This window comes from Solenopsis invicta, chromosome 5, assembly GCF_016802725.1.
Source record: "Solenopsis invicta isolate M01_SB chromosome 5, UNIL_Sinv_3.0, whole genome shotgun sequence".
NCBI lineage: Eukaryota > Metazoa > Arthropoda > Insecta > Hymenoptera > Formicidae > Solenopsis > Solenopsis invicta.
The window spans coordinates 10,853,267-10,878,063 of NC_052668.1; the positions used below are offsets into that span (position 1 = coordinate 10,853,267).

General features: G+C 30.6%; 1 protein-coding gene and 2 long non-coding RNA genes across 8 annotated transcripts; all 3 read right to left on the bottom strand.

Moving 5' to 3' along the window:
• Positions 1–941: 941 nt before the first annotated feature.
• LOC105196956 lies at positions 942–3,259 on the bottom strand. Its single transcript, XR_850790.3, has 2 exons — positions 1,720–3,259; positions 942–1,366 (listed from the first exon to the last, which is right to left on the bottom strand). It is a non-coding gene; the product is annotated as an uncharacterized LOC105196956 (long non-coding RNA).
• A 4,296-nt stretch (positions 3,260–7,555) lies between these two features.
• Positions 7,556–10,349, bottom strand: LOC120357830. Of its 6 annotated transcripts, none has more exons than XM_039449517.1 (5): positions 9,977–10,349; positions 8,890–9,594; positions 8,559–8,791; positions 7,968–8,139; positions 7,556–7,887 (listed from the first exon to the last, which is right to left on the bottom strand). In XM_039449517.1, the coding sequence occupies exons 2-5, from the start codon at positions 9,182–9,184 to the stop codon at positions 7,853–7,855; spliced, it is 735 nt and encodes a 244-aa protein (XP_039305451.1). In that variant the 5' UTR covers positions 9,185–9,594; positions 9,977–10,349; the 3' UTR covers positions 7,556–7,852. The 6 variants fall into 6 exon arrangements, with proteins under 6 accessions (XP_039305451.1, XP_039305456.1, XP_039305455.1 ...); XM_039449522.1 differs by having other exon boundaries at positions 8,890–9,045; positions 9,977–10,347; XM_039449521.1 differs by having other exon boundaries at positions 8,890–9,048; positions 9,977–10,347.
• Positions 10,350–20,055: 9,706 nt separating this feature from the next.
• LOC113003052 lies at positions 20,056–24,342 on the bottom strand. The gene is made up of 3 exons (XR_003268245.2): positions 24,198–24,342; positions 22,920–22,921; positions 20,056–20,095 (listed from the first exon to the last, which is right to left on the bottom strand). It is a non-coding gene; the product is annotated as an uncharacterized LOC113003052 (long non-coding RNA).
• Between the last annotated feature and the right edge of the window lie 455 nt (positions 24,343–24,797).

Consider the following 24,797-nt stretch of genomic DNA (forward strand, 5'->3'; position numbering starts at 1 on the left):
TTCACAGATCACCATCAGGCATCAGTTCGCAGCAGTCTTACAGGTCAAGCAACGTTGGGCGAGGTTATAACTTTGATAGGTAACCGCTTGAAAATTTCCAAAAAAAATACTTGAGAAATATTTCCAATTTTTTTTTTACTATAAGTAACATTTTTATTTTAATTAACATTAAGAAAACGGTTTTTTACAATATTAAAATAAATATTTATAAATAAATTTTTCTTTGTAAGAAAAAATATTCTGGGGAATGTAACATGATAGAGCAATTTTATTTACGGAATTATTTTCAGCGACAAAAAATTTATTGTATAAGAATTATTTTGTCTAGATTGTAGTCTAAAATTTGTTTAATGTATTAATTTAGTACAGTTTTAATCCATTTTGTCCTAAAGTGGACGTTTTTAAGAAGTCCATAATAGTAAACTGGATGTTTTTGAAACGCCTTTAAGATATCCGTAGATCTAAATTGAATGTTTTTAATATGTTCAATACGTACATTTTAAATATATTTTTAAAACGTCTCTGTGCTGTCTGGGTAAGATTTGATGAAAGTCTGGCAACACTCAAGCTTTTTAGAATACGTTAGTAAACATTGAAAAAACTTCTATGTTGAAAACACAATGCGCACATATCTGCACTCTGTTGATGTCTGTGCTATATTAATTTCTTCAATATTGCATTATTATTACTTTGTATACATATTTACTGTTCTTATTCCCTAATAGACTTTGTAAACACATTTTGTAAGTCATTAGGTTATTTTATATAATATTTGTAAATGTTCTTTGTAAATTATCGATGCGCCGTATATCTTACACATGAGTAGTCGTAAATCCCGCCACTTTTTTATATGACAAAAATGTGAAGGTTTTTTAAGTTTCTTTTTTAAGTATAAGAAAAGAAATACTTCATATTTAAAATTTTTTTTATAATAGTAAACAGTATGAAGTTTTATTGGTATAATTTATTTTCCTTAAACATAATAAATAATACTTAATAAATTAAATTTTTGGTAGATACGTATATACTGACTTTACCCTATTATAATATGGTCACAGGAATATCTCAATATTAACCAAAAAACAGTACATCCACAAAAATGCTTTGATACGAATTTATCAATGAGTGTAAATTAAGGGGGGATTCAGGTTTTTCGGGTCAAAAACAGCAAAATTTAGGAATTTTTTTTCGAAACTAACTATGCAATTAATTCAAAATTTGCATTATGTTTTTACCTATCTTTTAAAAATGTACAGTTTTTTTTGTTCAGATTTAATTAAAAATACCGAAGTTACATATTATTAAATATACCGCTGCGCAAAAATCTTTATGTGCTGGTGTGCACGATATTGATCTTCCAGGTAGTCTGAAACAAAAAAATAAAACGGCGTTTTATTTTATACACTTGTAGTTTCAGTTTGATGAATCAGAATTGAAAAATAAAAATTATTACAAAAGTTATTAATTTTCAAATCAAAACTATAGTTCTTACTATCAAAATTTGTCCTTTTTTATTATGTAAAAAAAAACTATATAACTTATTAATATTCTGATTCATCAAACGATAAAGTAATGTTTGCTGAACATGCAGGCCAAATTTGAAGGTAATCGGTTCAGTGATTACAAAAATATTCTGCACACCATCCGCAAAAATGTTGTTTCGAGAAAACAGCGTTTAAAGTTTTAAGTTTAGTTTACATAAGTATATCAAGTACTCACATGATTTGTCTGTTATTCAGCTATTTTAGGGCCATATAACAGTCCTTCTTCTTCTTCGTAAAATTGGTTTTTAGCCATTTGTTCATGTCTACGGTTTGTCCAAGCTTCTTTGGTGACTTCGAGGCTTAGTCGCGCTGATCTTTCGAGACGGTGTTGGTCTCACTCTTCGGAAAACATTTTTGCTTTTTCTTTTTCAGTTGTTATCTATAATAATAAGTATGCATTATGCCAATTTGTAGCCATTAGATTGACCGCTGTTAATTGGCATGATTGCTGTTCTTGAAGAGCAGCATTCATCAAGGATGTTGCAAATACTAAGTCTAAGAAAAGAATATTAAAAAAACAAAGTTAACGTTAGTTAACATTAAAATATAGTCTGTGTCATTAATAATTTCCTATAAAGGTTGTAATTCACTTGACACTACAAATGGCTTTGAAGCGTTTTTCTTCTTTCCTTTTCATTTAAAATAAGAAAAAGAACAATTAAAAACATTTGTAGCGTTAAATGAATTATAACCAAAAAAACATTAATTTTAATGAGAAGGTTAACCTCATAAAAGGCATCGATTGTTATACAAGCTGTTTATAAGCAACATGAGGTTACCTTTACAAGCACGAACAGCATCTTCTGATGACAAGTTCAATTCTATTAATGTGTCGTTGAAAGGATTATAAAATGAAACTTTCTCTGTAGCCATTTCACTGCCGAATAAAATCAAAGATAGCGCGCAAACAACAAAACGACCGCATGGACTCATGTATGAATCGTGAGCGTTGTGGGCTCGATGCGGCGCGGTCGCGATTAATGACGTCATCTATGACGTTTCGGTCGCGACCATAACGATTGCAGTCGTTATGTGGAACTGGTTTGCAAGCGTTGCGGGCGTTACCCCTGGTGGGTAACGCACCCCTGGTAACGATACCCTTATTTGTCTTCCCATTCGAACCGCTCTGTACTGATGTTCTCTCGCATTGTGATTGACCGGTACTGTTATTTGAATATTCCGTCATTTGAACATTCCATAACTGAAATTTCTTGCTGGTCCTCACCTAAGATGACTTTCTTGGCTGAATCGATATTTTCTCATTGCAGTCGTGATTTCGGCTCTGATTGCTTTTCATCTGAATCAGATGCGTTTACTTCTTCGTCCATAATCTCAATCACTTTTCTACTTAAAGATGTTAAACGTTTTCTACTTTTACCTTTGTTTAATTTATCGGTCTCTTTATCATATGGAGTAAATCTTTCCCCCGTCCGACCAGGGGAACGTTTTCCATCCCTTGATTTATACTAATCAGATGTTAATTTGTAAAAGCACCCTACTATCTCGCACTCTCTCTCTCTCTCTCTCTCTCTCTCTCTTTCTCTCTCTCTCTCTCTCTCTCTCTCTAACTCTCTCCCACTCTTTACACTGCCCTTGCTAACTCTCAAAGCTGGATTGCTAGCTGATTCTCCGCACATCCGATTGCCACGGCGGTCCGAACGCAACTCTTTTTAGTGTACTATTTTTAATAGTGTATTTGTATATTTTTTGCTGTAACTTTCTCTGTCTTTCTCTTTCTTTTGAACTTTACATAATGTATTTGCTTGATTTTTTGGGGATTATTTTATTATATTATTACTATATATTTATAATCACGAAAGTCAAAACTCCGAAGATCAAAGTCAACAATTCTCAAAGTGCCAATAAGAGCCAACACCGGATGGTCGTGTACAGATTCCAATTTATTGATTTATACAATTAACAAACGTTTCGACCCTGATTTGAGTCATCTTCAGTGTCTGCAAATTATTTAACTGTAAGTATAAAGATTGTAAATAACAAAAAGTTACAAAAAAAGTTAAAAATAAAAACAGAAAAACTTACAAATTCAGTGATAAAGAAAGCAATACGGTCGCAAGTTTTATAGTGGTGCTTCGTCAAATAAATTCGTCAAATAAATACGTCAAATAAATGCAGCTTAATCTCAAGAAACGTATATATCGCATCGAAGAGCGACGATCTTGTGAGAGTAGAGTAGGGCTGGTGACTTGCTTCGAAGACTTTGGCATTCAAAATTCAAAGTTTCGAAGATTCGAACTTCGGTATTAAAATCTTTGAAGTTCGAAGTTGACTTCGAAGCTTCAAAAGTACTTCAAGCTTCAAAGCTTTGAAGTTTAAAGTTAACTTTGAAGCTTCAAAGTTTTGAAAAATACGTTTGTAACCTGCGAACTGAGATATTACTGTTGACGACTATTCATTATCGTAAACACGAGTTTTCAAACCTTTCGAAACCTTTCGAAAAAATGCAAATCTTCTCTTTTTTAATTAAATTCTTGAATGAATTGTTTCCAAACTTTTCAATTTGCCTTTTCTTTGCTTTTTCTCTCGTAAACTCAACTTTTATACTACCCTTTCTAAAAGGTATGATTTATCAAATAATAATGATACGTAGTGCATATTTTAATATTGTTCTAAATTTATTAATTTTATATTAACACAATTTTCTTATGACATTGTTATTTCTTCAGAAATGATGGGAGGTAACGACGCTGAGATGGGCGGTACTGTACCACAAAACATATTGAATTGTCTTGCAACAATGAATATATTCTTTCAACAGCCGCATCTGGTGGCTTTTTTGGTATTAGCTGAAAAATATAAATCCGACGATGGCAACAAGACCAATCTTATCGCAATCGTTGCCAATGTCTTAGGCATGATTCAATTAATCCCATTAATACCTTGGCCAACTTGGATATGGATTCGTTAATAAGTACGGAGATAACAGACTCTTGAAAGAAATTACGATATCATATTATCTGCGTAAAAGATTCGTGCCTTAACCATACTGTATGATACACTGCAAGAATTATAGCAAGTAAGCTTTCTCGTTTTTTTTTTTTTTAAAAGGTCGAAACGCATGTTTTACTTAATACAGTTTTATCAACACGAATATGAATAATTTTATTATTGTTATTACATATTTGACACTATCAACAGTTGCGGCTTTTTGGCTCATGTAATTTGTCCTTTGAATATTTCTTTTTTAAGTTTTAATCTAAACACAAAAGAGAGATTTTATTTCTGAGTGTTCAGTTGAGAGAAGGAAAATAGCAGTGAGAAGTCATGAATAAATAATTGCATATTTTCATAAAATTTTTATTTCTCCTTTCCGTTTTTCTTTCTCATTATCCTTGGTTGATGAATATTTTTGAAGAACAAATATACAAGAAAAGGAAATAAAATTAGGAAAGCTAAGAGAAGATGTATTAAATAAATGCAAAGCACATGTTTATGTTCATGTTGAAGTTTGGAAGCGAGATGGTGATGGAGCGGAAAGATTAACGAAAGAAACGATTGATTAACATATATAATTTTACTTATTTAGCAATAAAATATTTATATTAATACGTGACAGTAATATGCTCGCGGCCGTAGTCAAGTGAGATCTTCTTTTTGAAATCTTTGGGCTAACAATTTCACTTCTGAACCGTTGTAGATTGAACGGGTTCGAAAATTTATGACTACCAAATGCTAGACATTTCTATGACTAATATTTGGAAGTTACACGTCTGGCTAAATTAAATTTTTTACCTGAAGATCGTGGCAATTGTGTTTGCCACGAACACCAAGCGTGAAACGCAATCTGGAGGAAAGTCTTGAGATGGTTTTTTTGTTTAGTTTTAGATATTCAAAGAATTTCGTCATATTTGAACCAAGAAATTGAAAATTGAAAATTAGATTCTAAACTCACATTGTATTGTAAACTTATCTTCAAAACTACAGGGTTTTCCAAAAATACGTGGAAAATCTTTGGGGGCATATTCCTCGCTTCAAAACAAGACAAAAAGTTTCAATAACCATGTGTCCGCAAATGCACCATTTTCGAGATACAGGGCGTCAAAGGTAAAATTCACAAAATGTGATATAATATGTTTATTATTAATTAGTACAAAAAATTTAAATTATTTCACAGGTCGACTTCGGTTAATTGTTGCAGGTTCAAATCTGCCTAATAGTAAGTATTTGATTTTTATGTGAAGTACTTATTAGTAAATAATAACATACATGTTTCTTTTAATCTGTGATCAAGGTTTGCAAATGTTTTATTGGAAGACGACGATATGGAAAAGTTTCCTGGTACAATCTCCGGGCTTGTAAGCAGCTTTCGAATGCACGTGTATACATTATGTGCATATCAGTCATTTCTTTGTTAGTGTAACGTTCTATTTTTTAAACAAATACAAATGGACAGCCAGACAGACTAACATAAACTAAATAAGAGATACTCACAGTAGGTAAAATTACCCTACAGTGAGTAAACATGTTATTATTGTCTGAGTGGCTCTTTTTTTAGCCGTTCTTATATTTCATCTTCGACGCCCTGTATCTCGGAAATAGCGCATTTGCGGACACATAATTATAGGAACTTTTTGTCTTGTTTTGACGCAAGGAATATGCCCCTGAAGATTTTCCACGTATTTTTGGAACACCCTGTATATAATAATAATAATTGCAATGATAATTCCATTCTTTATTAACATTAATATAATAAAAGAACATGTGTATTTAATTTGCATTCTGTAACTTTGCAACTTGTAGACGGCGATCAAAACTTTGTTGTGATATGCTTGATTAGCTTTAATTTATGACGTTATAAGACAACGGTTGGAGTTAAAATCTCAAAAGTGTAAGTTATGGTATGATCAAAGAGATAGGCGATTATGTTTCGAATCTGGTCAGAGTGTTTGGTTGTGTAATTCTCAAAGAATACGTGGCACAGCTCTTAAATTACAAAGTAATTAGGAGAAGCCTAATGAAGTTATTAAGAAGTGATCCTCCGCTCTAACAATATAAATATCAAGCAAGAAAATAGAGCGCGTAGCTACCTTTTAAATATAATTATTACAATAGTTTTACTTTAAACATATAAATGTGTATATGTTTATTTTTAGGTAAAATGCAATTCAATCCGAGAAACATAATATTGCTGCTAATGAGTACTTTATTTTTAAATATGCCTCAAACTCCTACTACAAAAACGGAAATAGAAGTGAAAAAGAGGATACCCAGTGAGAAATGACAGGTTGAAAAAACGTCAAATCAACGTCTAAAAAACCAGTTGATATAGACGTCTAAAATTTGGTCTATTAGACGTTTTTGTGTCTTCTAAATTAGACCACTATTAGACGTCTTAAAGACGTTCAATAAACGTTTATTAAACAACTATTTGACATTTATGTAGACGTCTTAAAGACGTTCAATAAACGTTTATTAAACGACTATTAGACATTTATGTAGACGCCTTAGAAACGTCTTATAAGCGTATTTAAACGTCTACTACGTTTACACGTCATCATTAATTGGGTTTAGCAACACTCGTAGTTATGAAACTGACCAATTACAGTCATTCCATTCTTCAGATGAATACTTGTAATTAACCAGTTTTATAACTACCGATGTTATTAAACTCGATTAATGGTGACGTATAAACGTAGTTTTAATAACGTTTATTTACATTCGTTTCTATTAATATACAGCTTTAAAAAACTTGTAAAAATGAATCTTGACTAATCTTTTTCCGCCCAATAGTCAGTAAATAGTCGTAAAAAGCACATAAAATGAAACCATTCAGACAAGAAAACACACAGTTGAACTAAAATTTCCGACGTGGCATTTATAAATAGAATTTGAATAAAATAGAATAACAAAATCGCTTTAAAACACTTGTAAAAATGGGTCTTGACTATCCTTTTTCCGCCTGTCAGTAAATAGTCGTTAAAAGTACGTAAAGTGATGCCTATTCAAACAGGAAAACACATGGATATTGAAAGGAGTGAAATATGCTTTTATGTATTACTTCAAAGAAACTTTACTTGCGGTCCATTCTTACAAATTTGGTAAATATGAGATAAGTCAAATTTTCACAATGGAATATATAATAATGGAATGACATACACAACATTTCGTCGTCAATCTGTCACGTTTCTACTATAGCTCTAATTTTGTCCGCGACGAAACGTTACTACCGTCAATACGGAGTTCTCGGTGAGGCGTCAGGAGTCTTAACAGGAATATATGCAATTTCTTGCTTCCGATGTGGAGCTTGCTTCAACCAATTTTGACATGCTCTCTTCAGTTTATTAATGTCACAATTTTTTTTTTTTATTACACATCACAACACCTGAAATGAAAATTTATATTATCGTGGAATTATTTCTAAAAATATCTGTAATCAACGTGCAGAAGAATATAAAAATTTACCTTGAATTAGGTCCCACATATGACATTGTTCAAGAGGAATTTTTGATGAATTGGGATCAAGACCTTTAAAATTTATGTTTTTTGCCAAACAGTTGTACATTAATTTTTTCATCACATTCATCGTTGCTTTTGTTTCATCTGGATCACTTCCATAAAAACTAATATATTTAATCTATAAAAATATAAGAATAAAGGTCTAAGGATATAATTTAGAAAAAAACAGAATACAGAAAGAGCTACGATCATAATCATAAATAGAATAAATAATACAAAAAAGGTACATCCACGGTCATCGATTCTGTCGCTCGGGAAGTTTTCCAAACTGAGAAGTCACCATCTTTCTACATACTCGCAGTTCATGATTAATGTAACGACTATAGCTTATTGGTCGTTATGTTAATCATAAACTGTATGTAGAAATTTAAGATAGTGACTTCTCAGTTTGGAAAATTTTCTGAGGGACAGAATCGATGACGCTGGATATACTGTGAAATTAAAAGTATTTTAAAACGTATAATAAGAAAAGAGAACACAATTTTTTTAAATACTGAGTGTATATATAATCATTATGTATATGTCAATATAATTTACCGTAGCTGACATATTTTCTGGCTCTCTCAAGTATTTCTCAAATTTTCGAAGATCATTTATAGATTGTAGAGGTAAGGCAGGTAAATTATTGGGTCTATTTATTTTTTTCTCATGAGGCAAAAGGAAAGTCATTAATTTTGTTTGATTTATTATTGATACATCAAGCTTGCTGCTGATTTTGTCCATTCTAAGATATATATTGTTTAGAATTGTTTTTATATCTTGGTCAAAATCTGTAAATATAATGTACTTTTAGAGAAAGGAAGACTAATTATAGATCGAATATTTATGATATAAAAGTTAATCAAGATTATTTTTTTGTTAATAATACCTAAATTCACAGAATGTCTTTCTAAAGATGGAAGTGAAGTTTTTTTGTACTCTTTTCTTTTTCTTACAACTTCTGTAGTACAATCTGAGTTTAATTCTGTGTTAGATGACTCCGTAGACATTAAGTTTTTGGGAGAATCAGGGATGTCAGAAGTTCCTTCTGAATCAAATCTTTGCTGGAATTTCTTCGTTTGTATTGAATCTGCATCAAACTCATCTGCCAATTCAGATGAGTTACTAGAATAAGATTGTTGTATGATTGAAACATTATTTTGCCTCTTTCTTGTATCTTGCATTTCCTTTTCTACTGATATTTTAAAAGGAGAAGTCTCTGCTGTAATAGATTTCTCAGAAGAGCAAACTTGTTTCGGAATATTTGTAGAAGAAAAATGCCCCACGTTGGTCTCTTCAAAATAATTTGAAACCTCTTGAAAATTACTATGAGACGAAGACTTTTTTTGTTTGTTATCACTTCTTTCTTTTCTTGTATCAAGTTTAGATTTAACTTTTTCAAATACAGCTAAATTCTTAACTTTAGCATTATCAGTTGATATTACGTTCTTTGAAGAAAAGTCTTGTTGAGTAGATATCTTATCCACATCAATGAAATTAGTAGAAGACGTCAGATTCTTTTTATTAATTAAAGGTTGGTCCCTTAGATTTTTGTGTACATTATCAGAATCGGGAACAGGCTTCCGATTACAATCTAAAATACATCATGCACATCATATACGTGAAACGGAATATAGTCAGACATTCACGCACTCATGCATACGCACGCATACGCATGCACACGTACGCATACGCAGCATGCATGCGTGCACACGTACGCATGTATTGTACACGCACGCATGCATGCTTGATAAAGTGATAAAGAACAAGCGCGATCTAAATTCAACGTTTTAAGAATATCACCGAAAGTCTAACTTTTTAAAAAAAAGGTTATAAAAACTGTTGTATATCACGATGTTCATAGTATTTCAAAGGAAAAAATATACTGGGCATTTTTGTCGTGTTTACAGAGTGTTAATATAAAAAACTTCTTTATTGTATATACATATAGATAAAGCCAAAAATATAATACTTACATGACTGTCCAACTTTATCTTCGCCACAACCGTTCTTGCTAAATGGGAACAATGGGAAGCAACACAACACACGCAACACCAACAACACCTTTACGTATCGTAAAACAATCTGCACTAAAATTCCGCTAACATCGGAAAACAAATGATAGGGAGATAGCGCGCATGTAGGCCGGCTCAGCGCGCTTGCTCAACGGTCTCGAAGTCCGTTCTTTTAGCTTTGCACATGTAAAAGGTTCAATTGAAAAGAACAGACCTCGAGATGTTGTGTAACGCGCTCACATTTTAAAAAATATATTTGATGGAATAGCTGCACCAATTTAATAATTGTAAACTACAAAATTGAAAACTGATCATCGATCCCTTATTTAATTTCTTAATATAATTATAATTAAATGTATAACTTCATTATTAAATAAAAATATTATATGTATTTACATAAATAATTTATAATGTATCGAAAGTGAACAAGAAAAATAAAATATAATAGTTAATGAGTTTTATGTTTTACAGTTGACAATTCTTGAATTTAATCGATCGATTAATTAAGTTAACCAGAAATAGTAAGATCAATAATGGAATTTCTATAAGAATGCTTTTACAGAAATTTAATTTTGGCAGTATTAAATTAGTCAGTAATTAATTTTACTTATTTTGAGTATTATGTACAAAAATACAAATAACATTGCTTTCAAGCATTTTCGAGAAAATCGCAATTAAAAAGTTTTGGGCATTTTATGAATAAGTCTTGCAAGAAATATGATTTGGACGACAATAGAGATGATAAGTTGAAAAGACGTCTATTCGACGCCAATGCCATTGATGGTTGATATTAAGGCGATGCTAAACGTCTAGCATCGCCTTAATATCAACCATCAACGACATTGACGTCGAATAAACGTCTTTTCAACCTGTCATTTCTCACTGAGTAGGAAATATATTACAAGATATGTATAAAAATGATTTAGAAGTAGAAGAAGCAGAGATTCTGGATTTTGAAAATTTATTTGACATTCCGGAAACAAATTTAATAACAGAAGAATGGAACGATAACGAAGAATGGAATGAAGCAAAACAATCTTAAGACAGAGGAATTCCGGGAGTGGATCGTAGAATAGGAAGTGAACTACTGATATTGCTCTGAACGACTCTGAAGTGAACTCAGGCCTACTCTGGCGGCTGTAAAAAGAACACGATAGTATAATCTAATCTGACCAAATATAACCTCTCTGGTGAAAATTTTTCTCAAAAATTTTTTATATAATTGTTCAGAATATTTGTATAGTTCTATAACTTACTAAAATTTTTTATACAAATTAGAACACTTTTCAGAAATACTAGAAAGTTTATATCATTTCTCAGAGTTATTTATATATACTATACGTATAATTTATAAAATATTCTAAAAATTTTCTAAAGATTTTTTGTTCTAATTTTTAACAAAATGTTATAAAATATCAGAGTTAAAAGTATTTTTTGAAATTATAGGATGAGAAATTTCAAAATTTAAATTTATAAAAAATTCTGAAAGACGATGTAAATTTTTTGAGTATTTCTGAAAAATGTTCCAATTTGTATAAAAATTATGAGAAAAATTTTTATTTGCAGAGCTATACATCCTGTTATGCGACATTTCTTGATTTTATTTTACTTTAACATATGTTTTGTCAAGTCAATGTCTTCTTGCAGGTCATGTCCATCTTATTTCGTTTTGCATTTTCGTGTTACGTTTTTCAAAACACGCGAGTTGTCTATTGTGTAACCCAAATGGAACCGCCTTGAACTGTCATTTTGCGAGTGAGCATTACAGAGAAACTCTGAATAAACCTGAATAGTTCTTAACTGCTCTAACAGTAGGTAATAAAACAGAACTAAGTTTTTACTCCAATTGCTCTCTATATAACTTCCGTCTAAAAGAACACTATCAAGATTGCTCGGAGTGACTCCGAGCAGTTTTCGAGAGACAAAACGAACAATACTAATGTTGAGGATATATTTCGAACGGTATTAATTTGGCTTATTTTTTTTCTAAAAGTTGGCAATTATGTAACTAAACAGAGAAGTGTTCCGCACTCATCGTTTAACTTGCAGTGACCTGCAACATAGTAATAAATCGTAGACGTGTGTTAAACCAGAAAAAGATGTCAAAAATGTATTTTTTAGAGATACAAGATGATAATGAAATTTACAATTGTTTGGTGCTAAAAGATATTAATGATATAACTCGTAGTGGTAAATATTGTAATAAATTATTACAAAAACAAAATTTTTGTCATAATTTTTAACTTTTCAGATCCGTCATACGTAGAAAAATTTTTAATTATGCAAAAACAAAAATATCCTGAATTATTTAATAAAAGTAAATCTACAAAAACTGAAACATATGATAAAAAAATATTAAAATTATCACAAAATTCCAATACTATACAACTTTATATATCAAATGATATTTATGATATTTATTATAATTTGTTAAGAAAAATTTCTATATTTTCGTTATTACTCTCACTTGAACTAGAACTTGTAAAAACCATATCAAGTATTATCGCTTTGTTTCGATTCATATTTACATATTTTATTAGAAAAGAAGAAAATAATTGAATCTCGTCAAGAGGGCTAATGAGAGTCAGCGCGGGTATAGGTGCGCAAATGTTTATTTCTTGTCGACGACAATTTTCGACGTATTACTTTATATCTAATTACAATAATTTCGGACGTTTCGACTCATTTTGAGTCATCTTCAGCGCAATATATATATATAAATTAAAAATAAAATCTCTTCATCAGTCAGCAAAACGGGAGGACATCGCGTCACCGCCGCTGACTGATGAGGAGATTTTATTTTTAATTTTTATATATATATTGCGCTGAAGATGACTCAAAATGAGTCAAAACGTCCGGAATTATTGTAATTAGATATAAAGTAACACGTCGAAAATTGTCGTCGACAAGAAATAAACATTTGCGCACCTATACCCGCGCTGACTCTCATTAGCCCTCTTGACGAGATTCAATTATTTGAAATTTCGAGAGTTTTTCATCAACTCCAAAAGAAGAAAATATAAATATTTGTTCTTGAGAGGTATTAATTTTTACCACGAACTTAGGAATAGAGGGACGGAGCTTAAAGTCCTACTTTAGGCAAAAGAGGATGTTCTGTGAGGCATGTGGGAGGAACCATTCTCCGCCATATTGGTTTCAAAAAACTTATACATAGATATGTGTCAGTGATATCTCGTTTGCACTGTGTTAGTGTGACAGCCATAAAGTTAGGTCAGGCATTCGAACTCATTTGTCTTATTCATCAACGTTAATTCACTCTTTAAAAATAAAAATGGTAAAATGCAGAGTACCAGGATGTTTCACGACAAATTCTTTAGACAAATATAAAAATAAATTTCAGAAAGTATTGAAACAAAATATAAAATTTCAGAACAAAACATAAAATTAGTTTCTACAGGTAAAAAATTATATTGATCTTATTAATATGTAATATTTTATTTTTATTAATATAAAAAAATATTTTCTTTGTTAATACTATTGATGTATGTGTTTATTGATATTTTATTTATTTAAAGCAAAAAAAATTATTTTAAATTATTATTTTTTATTTTATCAGAGTTTATTTTTTAGTTTGTTTTTATATGTAAAATATTATTTAATATGTTTGTTATACTAGCTTATTACATTGCTAAATGTATTATATGTTATTAAATAATTTAAAAAAAATTAAATGTAAAAAATTAACAAAATTTTAAACTTTATTATTCTGTACTGTTTATGTCACACATATATATTTTAATGTGTGCGATCTTTGAAACCAACATAGCGGCCTCCCTGCCGCGAACGTGCCTCTTCCCTGTAGATCAGGCATGGCCCACAAACTATATCTCGAGCTTCTCCGCTTCTCCTTCCACACGCGCGAGTCACGTGCACATACTGTAGCATAGTAGGGATCGAGAGCGGTCGTATGGAGTGGATTGCGGAGTCAGAAGGAAAGACGGGAAGAAGCAACCGTGCGAAGAGGGAGCATGTTCTCCTCCTCGCATGCTTCGTGGGCGCCCACGGGGCCATGCCTGCTGTAGATTATGCACCTTTTATTCCTAAGTCCATGATTTTTACAGGTACGGAACACTTCTCCGTTACACTACTGCCAACTTTTAGAAAAAAGATAAGCCTAACTAACACCGTTCGGAATATACCCTGAATGGAAGAGAGAACTGGCAGACTGTCACGTACTGACGAAGACGAGCGAAGACGCCACTTTCAAAATAGGTTGCCTGTCTTAAATTTCAACATACGGTTCTCTCTCTCACTCACATACATTTGGCCGAATTAATGGTCGGATTAGCTGGAGCACCGACGAGAGACTATTAAAGACCGCTAATCTTACGGGAGTTTGTGTGACTGTTAAATTTTTAATGATAAACTGACAATACAGTACTAATTTTATAATTTATTGTTATCTTGAAGTTTCATAGATATGCTTATGTATTTGTAACCCAAAAATTCTCGATTTTTATTAAAAATTGCAGTTTTGATGTTAACATCCAAGTTTGATTATCGACAGAGATAATAACTGATCAAAAAGAATTAGGGGAAAGTAGGGTTATTGTACGCACTGGGTAATTGTACGCTTCGTGGTTTGGCACCTTCCCGATGAATAGAAATTATATCACGACGATATTTGTAGGCTGAAGGCATTTTTTAAATATATAACCATACGTTATATCATTTAAAAACGTAGTTAATTGAAAAAATAAGAAAAAGTAAAATCATGATTTTTCTTGCGATTTTGGCGTTCAGAAAATAAGGCAATAAGTCCGTATTTTTACTTTAGTCATTTAATTTTGTTATACCTAACAAAAGTACGTTTTTTCCTGCGTTCTTTGAGCTATTGTTTATTAAATTTAATTAAATAGTCATCAAGTAATTGTTTTTTTATCAAATCAAGTTCGCCGTCGACAATTTTACGCATCCATCTTGAAAGGCGTGAGACCACGTGAGATCAACTATAGTGCCACTAGTACAGTGTAGTGCAGTGTAGTGTAGTTAAAAGAATGGGCTATAATCTCATTTTTCCTCCGCGTCCATTTATCCAACCGCACGTACAATTACCCAAGGCCCGAGAAATTTTTTCGTTTAACCACTTGCTTCTTTTTGCTGAATATAGCATTACCAAATAAAAAATTGTTCAATATGACAATACATAATGATAAAAAAATGTTTAAAGTTTCTATTTCTGTACTCGTATCGATTTCAACTTTAAAAATCACTTCACTGCGATAAATTTCCCTTAGGTGCGTGCAATTTACCTACTTTCCCTTACAATTTTAAAGCAATATACAATGATATTATTAAATATAAGTATGCATATTTGCTTATGAAGTATTTGTATAATAAAAAAATCAAGATTTTAATAACGTATTACTCAAATATTTGTATTAACAATCATATAGTCGATAACGTCATCGCTCTTCAATTACCGCCGGGCCCCTGGGGTCCTACTGACGGCCTCGAAAATTTACCCAGGGTTGACGGTCTTTAATAGTCTCTCGTCGGTGGTTGGAGTTAGCAACAAACGGCCACGAAGGCGTGGCTGAATAAAATGGCCGAAATTTTTCACCGTGTGGTGGGGGAAATCGTGGTTGATTGTGAGACGCTCAGTGTCATAGTAACGAAAGTCATTCGGTTAGCAACATTTGTTAGCCACTGTTATACGTACGTTTCATTGCTCACATAATGCGCATAAACTGATTAGACAATCGTTCCTTTTTCTTCTAAGAGTTGATTGTACATAATATATTATGTAACTAGAGTGAAAATTACAAAAGTGGGCAAAATTTACTAGGTGTTGACTAATGAAATTATAAACTCGAGTAAATTTGTTCACTTTTGTAATTTTCACTTTAGTTACATGATACACAATCGACCCCTAATGCGCGCATTGGTAGCCCATGGAATCTCTAGATTCTCCCCACCACTAGTACATAAGGAGCGCATCAGCTACTCGAAGTAAAACTTGTCGCAAGCTGTGCGCACCTGCGCATAAACTGTAAATTTAAATTCGTAGACAATAGTACTCCTGTACACGTTTAACCACGTTTTGAACGCAGCTCATCTTCAGTTAATGTAAATGGGAGATCTTATAGAATTTCAATTATTATTAAATGATGAACTGCGAACGCTATTCGTGACCAACAAAACTGTTGAAAAAGCAATGAAATAGTGAAATTTTATATTTACTTTTATAAAATTTTATATTTACTAATTTCAATCGTAATTTTAATTGAAATTAATAATTATTAGTGAAATTAATGTATCATTTCATTACATATCAAAATTTTCTGCAATAGTTAAATCAATAAAACTTAAAATAAAAATGCAGAAACTAAAAAGTAACTTTGTTCTATTTCTTAATTTATTCAATTATTACTCACCTATAATGTTCTTTTAATACTGGTTTTGGATAGTCGGAAATAACTCTTTTAACATAATTACTTAATTTTTTTTTAAGTTATTATTTCTTCCCGCGTAATATCAAGCATTGAAATGAGATACAATATATAATGTAATTCTTCATTTAAACAAAACTCTTCATTTTTATTATCGCTATCAGAATCATCACTGCTATTATAAATGTTTTCAATTTCTTTATTATTATTTAAAACAATTAAAATTATTACACTTTTGTTATCCATTATTTTGATATTTTGCCGCATATCATTAAACTGCATCAAACGTATTTAACCGTTTTGTTTCTAAACACGCATACTACGCATTAACAAAACGGAACGTTATCCATGCGCGCAGTGCATTGGCTGCTATCTATGCCCTTGATGCGAGAAATGGAACGCACTCTTGGCAACCGTCTCAAATTTTCCACCGCATGGTAGGGGAAATCTGGAGGTTCAGCATTGTAACAACGAGCATCATTGATCATTCGGTTAGCAACCGTCTTAGTGATCAAGAGGCACGGTTGCGCCGCGCGCTAAAGTAAACGTGAAGCGAGAGATAACACATAACGCGAGAGTTCGCGAGTGAGATTAAGAAACATTAACCTTTAGACTAATCTAAAAAGTCTAAAAAGTCTAAATATAGACACTACGGAGGACTCCCTATTATATAGGTTGTATCGAAGATATAAGTACAATATTTCGGGAATTTTCTAAGGGAATTATAATAGGTCCAATGCCGGCCGTTTAAAGGTTAAATATAATTGAAATCACAATAGTATATCTAGTGTGAACGAAATACGTGATACTCGACGATATCGCTATACGAGCCGGGTGGTATATGAGTGATACGAGGGCCATGCGTGATTATGCAACGCGTGCGAAAACGAGCGGTGGATGGATGTCTGTTGCGCAATACGCGAATGGGCGGGCCTAATCAATGTCTCGCGATAATCGCCGACAAAATGTCGGTTTTGCGAATAGGACTTATTGCAACAGCTAAGTACGTTTGCCAACTCGGTGATTCAATTTTTTATGCAAGCCTTTGTAACTTAAAATTAATCGATAAAAATAATACGTTTTAATTGACTCTGAGAATTTTTATTCATCATAAAATTTCTGAAACATTTTCACAAGGTAACCCAGCAAACACAGTTGCATAAGCACAGCAATGTTAATAGAATAAAATCGGAAGTAACACGCAATATAACATGCGCGTTATATGTAATGTCCATGTTAGTTGTAATTTCCCACTCATAAGAAAAATAACAGTTACATAACAGTTGTATCATATTTGTTATACAGGAGTCATATTAATAATTTCAGTTTTATAACAGTTATATTATTAAAATAAAATGTTTGTTATATAAACCTAATAAATGGCAGTTATATGACTGTTATAAATTATGATGTTGTAATATCAAGAATTCAATTTTACATAACTATAATATTGCTAGAATGTAAAGGTTCGTTATATAACGTGACACACACAAGTTATATAACTATTATTTTCTGTGTTTGCTGGGAAGTATTAAAATTTGTTGAAAAACTAAAATATTTAGTTTAATACGTTTAACTAAATATTGAGTTAGTTAATTATAGATTAACAAAAGTTAATAGCTGATATGGGGTACGTTCCAAAATTAGCTGGAAATACTGACGCTGCTAACACACACCAGCCCATAGTGGGTCAGAAACTCGAAAAAGTGACCAAAAGTCGATTTTGGATTTTCACTTAATGAAGTATACTGGTATCAAATATATACATTAAAGTATTATTTGTGAAAGTTTGAAGTGTATTTGTCGATTAGTTTTTTTTATTCATACGTCTTTGACAATGAAAAATTGCATTAGAGAACGATAATTTTTCTGTAAATTTTCGAATATTTTAATACACACTGCAAAATGAAATTATATATTCATAATTTTTTTATCTCGTCATTTATATCTATCATGAAATTAGCACGCAAACCGCAAAAATATATTAAAATATATATCTGTAAGCATAGTTTATATGCGTTACATCCTGTTTTCAATCCCGTTCTTGCTGTCGATTCATCATTCCACGACATACCGCGTTTAAATTATAAAAATGAGATATTAGAGTATTCCTCTCAGTGTGTACTTGAAGTTAAGTTGGTGACTTTTTGCGCTTTTATAATAATTCACAAAAAATTGTAAATATATTGCAAAGCGCACGCGCGCAGGAAATTGGCTCCCATTCACCATTCTTCACCTGCGACACGTTTAAACCTCACTTTTATATTGATTCAAAATTTATATACTTTTGGCATTGCTTATTTAATTAATTTAACTAAAATGTTCAATAATAATATATTAAAAATTAATATATTAATAATTATATTTAAACAATGTAAAATATGTCAAATTTGATCATTTTTCTAACTGAAAAACCATCTACTAATACATTTATAAGTTTATAAGTTTACTAACATATTAACAGCGATGGGAAAAGATACAGTAACGCTATTACTTTTTTATAAAATATATTGTTATGTCAGACGTAACAAATTGGTGACAACGGTTATAAAAGTCAAAAATTGCGCCCCGGTCTCAAACCGCGGACGTAACAATATAATAATAAATATAGATTTACAGTAATATGAACTGCAAAAATTAATAATTGTCACTTGATAATTATAAAAAGTACTGACTTACCTACGAAATATTAGATCATGAGAAACATACTCAAAAAAATTCTCATAAGACAATAAAAAAATTTGATTTTATTATCAACAACAAAATACAAAAACCGAGCTGTCAACTGTTGCAAACACGTTGACAGCCTGTACGACACAGTGTTATTTGTTCAATTCATCATATAACCAAGAAACTTAGAAATAAGTAGGCCATATTGGGTACTAAGCTATATGAGGTATACTTACGTTATATATATTTATATAGAAATTATAATAAATTGTAGTTACTTTTGTATAAATTTTAGAGATTTTTCAATTTCAGGTGGATAGCAAAATCCATAGACGTAGTATGCGAGAAAAGTTATCAAGATTCCTTCCAGAGAATTTGTGGAAGTAATTGAAACTTTTTTACCAATAACGACAGTACATTTTGCATTCTCGTCGTATAATGATTTTCCTGCAAATTACAATTCAAAATTATGATTAAAGGTGTAAAGTAAAGCATTTATTGTTTAGAGATTATTTATTATTTTTAATAAAAATACCTCTGATGATAAGCACAGGATACTCAGTGTCAGCAGCATTTATTACATCAGCGTCATCAACGTCATTCTAAAATATAAAAATACACTTTAACAGAGAAATATTCGACCGGTAAAAACACAAACGAGAACGCCTTTGTCTTCAACAGTCGTAGCTAGATTTTAGTGCTTAAATTTATTCAAAAAACAATATATACTATAATTTAATAGTTAAAAAAATTTTTTTTTAATATATAAATATTATTTTTTAAATATATTATTTTATTTTTAAATATATTAATTTTACTTTAGTTTATTATTTTTTAATGTACATTTCAACATTTTATTGAGCTTTTTTATTAATGACTTATACTTACTCCAATTAGTTCAAAAAGAAAATTTTCCTTTTCATTGAAATAAAAGATTAATAATCGAAAAATTATAATACTAATAGTTTTGGTGTTTTATCTTTCCTTATTTGAACAGCTGTTTTGCAGTCGTTTATAATCTCATTTATTTTATTTGCTTTCTTTTTCTGTAAATGTTTGAAATATTGCCATATGGATTTTGTCTTGTTACTGAGTGAATTTGTCCAGACTTGGACAACATTTTTCCCTAACAATCGAGAACAGTGTTGAAAGAAACAATTGGTTTCTTGTAAAAAACGCTACTCAGCTGTTATTATCTCTAAATTTTTGTTTTTATCATTTAATACGGCACGAAGAGTTGGATACGTTTCTTTCATTAATTTTGAAACTTAATTGTGGTTTTATTTCGTGAAGGGCGAAAAGTTCTAATAAAGTACGTCGTTTATTTTCACTTTCAGCATTTTCATCTAATAGAATAGGTGCATACTCAACGCAGCCATACTCGTCTTGACGTCGTGATGTTGTAGCTTGCTGCTGACGTTCTTTTTGCTCCGCATCGTCACTATCGTAATTCGTAGCTTTCGAAAGCGATTTACATTTTTTTAAATTGATCTTATAAAGAAAGGCGTTATAAATTTCAAACCATATGGTTTCTAAGCCACTTCCCCACATTCCATTGTTACCAATTATATCAGTAAAAGTTTTTGGATAAGTATTGCAGAGAATTTTCGCAATTTCATGTGTTTTACTTCTTGTCGTGTTTTTGAGAGTATCAATTATATATTCTACGATTTTCTGAATAACTGCTTTTTCATCTGAAAAACACAGTTTATCTCCTCTTACGCAAGCAACTATTCTTTCCGATAATTTACTCCATACTCCGTCTTCTAGATTGACTGATTTTACTTTTGTACTTGATCTATTTGATGAACTTAATGCTATAGAACGTGTACTGATAGAACTAGAATCTGAAATGAATAAAAAAAAAAAAAAAAAAAAAAAACTTGAATGTGTATAGGAAAAAGCGGGATAAGACAAGGTAGTTAAGGTTTGATGATAAATAAAAACCAAGTTTTTAATGAAAAAAGTAATGAAATGTATACCTGAAATGTCATTTCTCTGCATCGTTGAACTAGATTCATTTAGTTATCTTCATTTTTTTTATCATAGTCCAAAGACATGTTTATATCTAAAATTGTTAAAACAATCGTATCTTTACATTATTCTGCATATTCTAGTAACATCATTATCATCTATCTCTGTTCCATTGTTTTGTACAAGTAACTACAAAAAAATTCAATTACATTATATTTTTATAATGAATAGGTTGATAAACGTAACTCATTTTTTGTAAATAATACACATGTAACGTTTTTGGGGGAAGGGGGGGAGTTTCTGATATAAAGTTTCTTATATAAAAAATTACTTTATAGATTGTTTATATAAAAAAGCAAGCAATTTTTATTTGTAAATCCATCGATTCTAATAAAGAAGATACCTATACTATTCGTAAAAACGTTTTTATAAAAAAAAAAAGATTTTAGAATTTTTACTAATTTGAACATATTTACGTTGCACTAGTTTAAGAATAATAAAGTAAACAACAACACACAAAAATTGAATAGTAACTATAACTTTAATTGAAAAAATACATTATAAATAATGATAAAAACTTATAATAATTACCTTGTTAGTATTGTCTTTAGGAAGTTTTAATTTTTTAATTGCAATTTCAATTATTTTGGATATATTATTTGCTTTTATCATGATTCTTTTGTAAACAGGTGATTCTACTTTGAATAATAGCATTTTGCGATCTGAAAAATAGAAAGAATACTGTCGGAACATTTACGACAAGCTTTGTGCTCAGACTCAAGAGGATCCTGAAGTCCTGTTTTACCGATAAAATGTGTAAAATGTATAAATTGATTTGAAATTAATAGCGATTTCGGCTGAGACACACCGGTTGCACATTTCAGGTGTTGGTGCAACTTTTGTGTTTGACTAGTTAAATAATTCAGTCCCTCAATGGTGCCGCGTGTTCGTTTGGGCTCAATACATCTCAGGTTTGAAGTATATCATTTCATGTAGGGTACGACATTTATATAATTTAATTCGGCCAAGTTCATAAGCATGAAGGTATGGTATGTACTTATTTTTCATCATCTCAAGTAAAATATAAATATTCTTTTCACAACAGAGAAACAGGGATATTTTTCCTATGACAATATTATATCAATAACCATCTTGGTATAAAACTAAAGCATATCCTTGTTTATATTCGACACCAACAACTCTGCTGCATTGCTGGATCAGTTGAGGTAACCTAGCATTCTGTATAATTTTCTATATATCTTTGTTGTACAATTTGATGTAAAAGTTGCTTACTTTATAGAATTCTGTTTGGATTTTAATATCTGCTCCTAATCGTACTAAACTCTGTAAAAGTTCACGTTTTATGCTGAGAGATTTTGGTACATTTATAAAATTAAGGATGTATTGAATGGCTCTTTTAAAAAAACAACGCTTGCTTTCAAAACGCATAGTCCACACTTTTATTAGAAGGCCAAACTGCAAAATGAGTGCAGGATAATGAATCAGGTAATGATGCTTTGGCCGCAACTTAACTTGAAGAAATAACATTTCTCTTGTTGAAATGTACTGAGAAATAATTAATTGTAAATAAGGTAAACAAGATTTATGAATTATTGGAGAACAAATGATTTCAACGATTTCACTGAGTAGAAGTATGCAAACCCACACTTCATCAATTGTTTCAATTTTGTCTTCAATTAAAAGAGACAAAAGTCTAAGAAAGTTCCAAATTCGGCAAGCACCTCTAGATATTCTCTTGTTCGTAGCACTTATTGTACAAGGTTTATTTTGTCGATCTTTTGTCGAATATTTAAAGTTCTCAATTCTCTTGTTTAATTGTTTTAAACCACTTATTATCAATTAAATAAACAATATATAATTGCAAATCAAAGGCTACAATTTCTTCAAATAAATCATGTCCTAAACATGGTACATGGAGATAACCTTGATACACAGACATGATAATTTCTTAATTGATTGAAAACTGAATTGAATTTGATACCTTAAAAATCATTTTTATTTCCAATCTTGTCTAAAACATTATTGTATGATTCAATGTTCCTTGATTCGTATATTTTACATGAACCATTAGAAGAATTAAATTGTTCTCTTGTTACATGATAAAATCTGCAAAAATATTGTACTGTACTGAAATTTTCAACAAAACCTTCCAATGCGTGACTGTCTAAATTGTCGCCAGTGATAAAAACAAGACAGCCTTTAATAAATTTACTATCAATTTCAATTTCTGCTTTTCAATAATTTTTAAATCTTCTACTATTTTTCCATAAACACTTTTATTATTAAAATCTGCTTCTTTACATAGAGCAACAAGTTTAATGAAGTTAATGTGACTACGAGAGTTGTCTGGTACGTTACCCAAACTCATATAAATGGCCAATAATTTATGTTTTTTCTTTGCTCTATTGGGTTAACGACTTCAAATGCTTCTTGGTAAAGAATTATTTATAAAGCTTCTGGATTATCTTTGAAAAATAAGTTGCTTCTAAAAACTTTTTTATCTGTAAAATCTTGTAAAAATTTATTGTGTTGAGGTTGCAATCTAAGATCAATTACATTTTGCAACGATTTATTATCCTTGAAAACATTTTTTTTAACGTTTTTTGCACAGGCACGTAAACAAAATATTTTTTTGTTACTTTATTGATTTCAATAAAGATTGGATCGACGTAATCAAACTCTTTTTTATAAAAATTTTTTCTCTTATAATCTGTTTTAAAAATGTTATTACTTTTAATCCAAGGATCACATTTGAAAACGTTTTTGATAATTTAATTTATTTTATCAGATGAAACTTTTTCAGCCAAAAAAGTTTCTTGTAATTTTTGTTAAACGATTTCTTGTTCTTTTTTATAAATGTTATTTATTTTAGTAACTATATACTAAATTGTTGATGCTGAAAGTAGTAACTTACTTTCTAGTTTTAAGTAAAATTGACCAACATTTTTTAGGAATAAATTTGATTCATTAGCATCGTATTGGGCATTACAAGGTTCATGTTGCACTATCATATTAGGCTGATCATCAATTTCAAGAAGTGTATTGTTTAATGACTCTTCAGATTCAACAACAGGATTTTCAACAGTATTTCTGCTTGATTTTACCGATTTTTATGGATTTTTGATATGTGATTGGTAAAAGAAGATAACACAGAATACCTACTTTTGCAATTTTGAAACGGACTGTGGATTTGTTGATTTTTATTAATGTGCGTTTTCAAATGTTTTATAAGAAGATGAAAGTTATCAAATTCTTTCTTGCAAATGTTGATTGTACATACAAATTTCTCTCTTTCATCAGCAGAACAAGCTATAGACAGAAATTTTTTATGCTTCTTTGAGTGTAATTCATGGGTTTGACGTAAATGTGTTCTTAAATATGTACCACTTTGGAAGCATTTCTTACATTTATCATAGCCACAATAACAGAAATGAGTAATGTTTCTATGATAAATATGGTGGTCTAAGTGTTTTTTCAAATATGGAGTTCCAAAATTGCAGAAGTTGCAATAAAACATTTTATTGCCTGCAATTTGCTTAAAAAGAAACAAACTTTAATTTAATTTATTTGCAATACGCACAAAAAATCTCAGGTAAAATTAAAAGTAAAGAAAATATACTCAACATGGTCTAATATCCAATGTCACCTACTTGTTGTTTTTAGTAGTTACATGGCAAATTGAACAAATAAAGCTAATATATCGT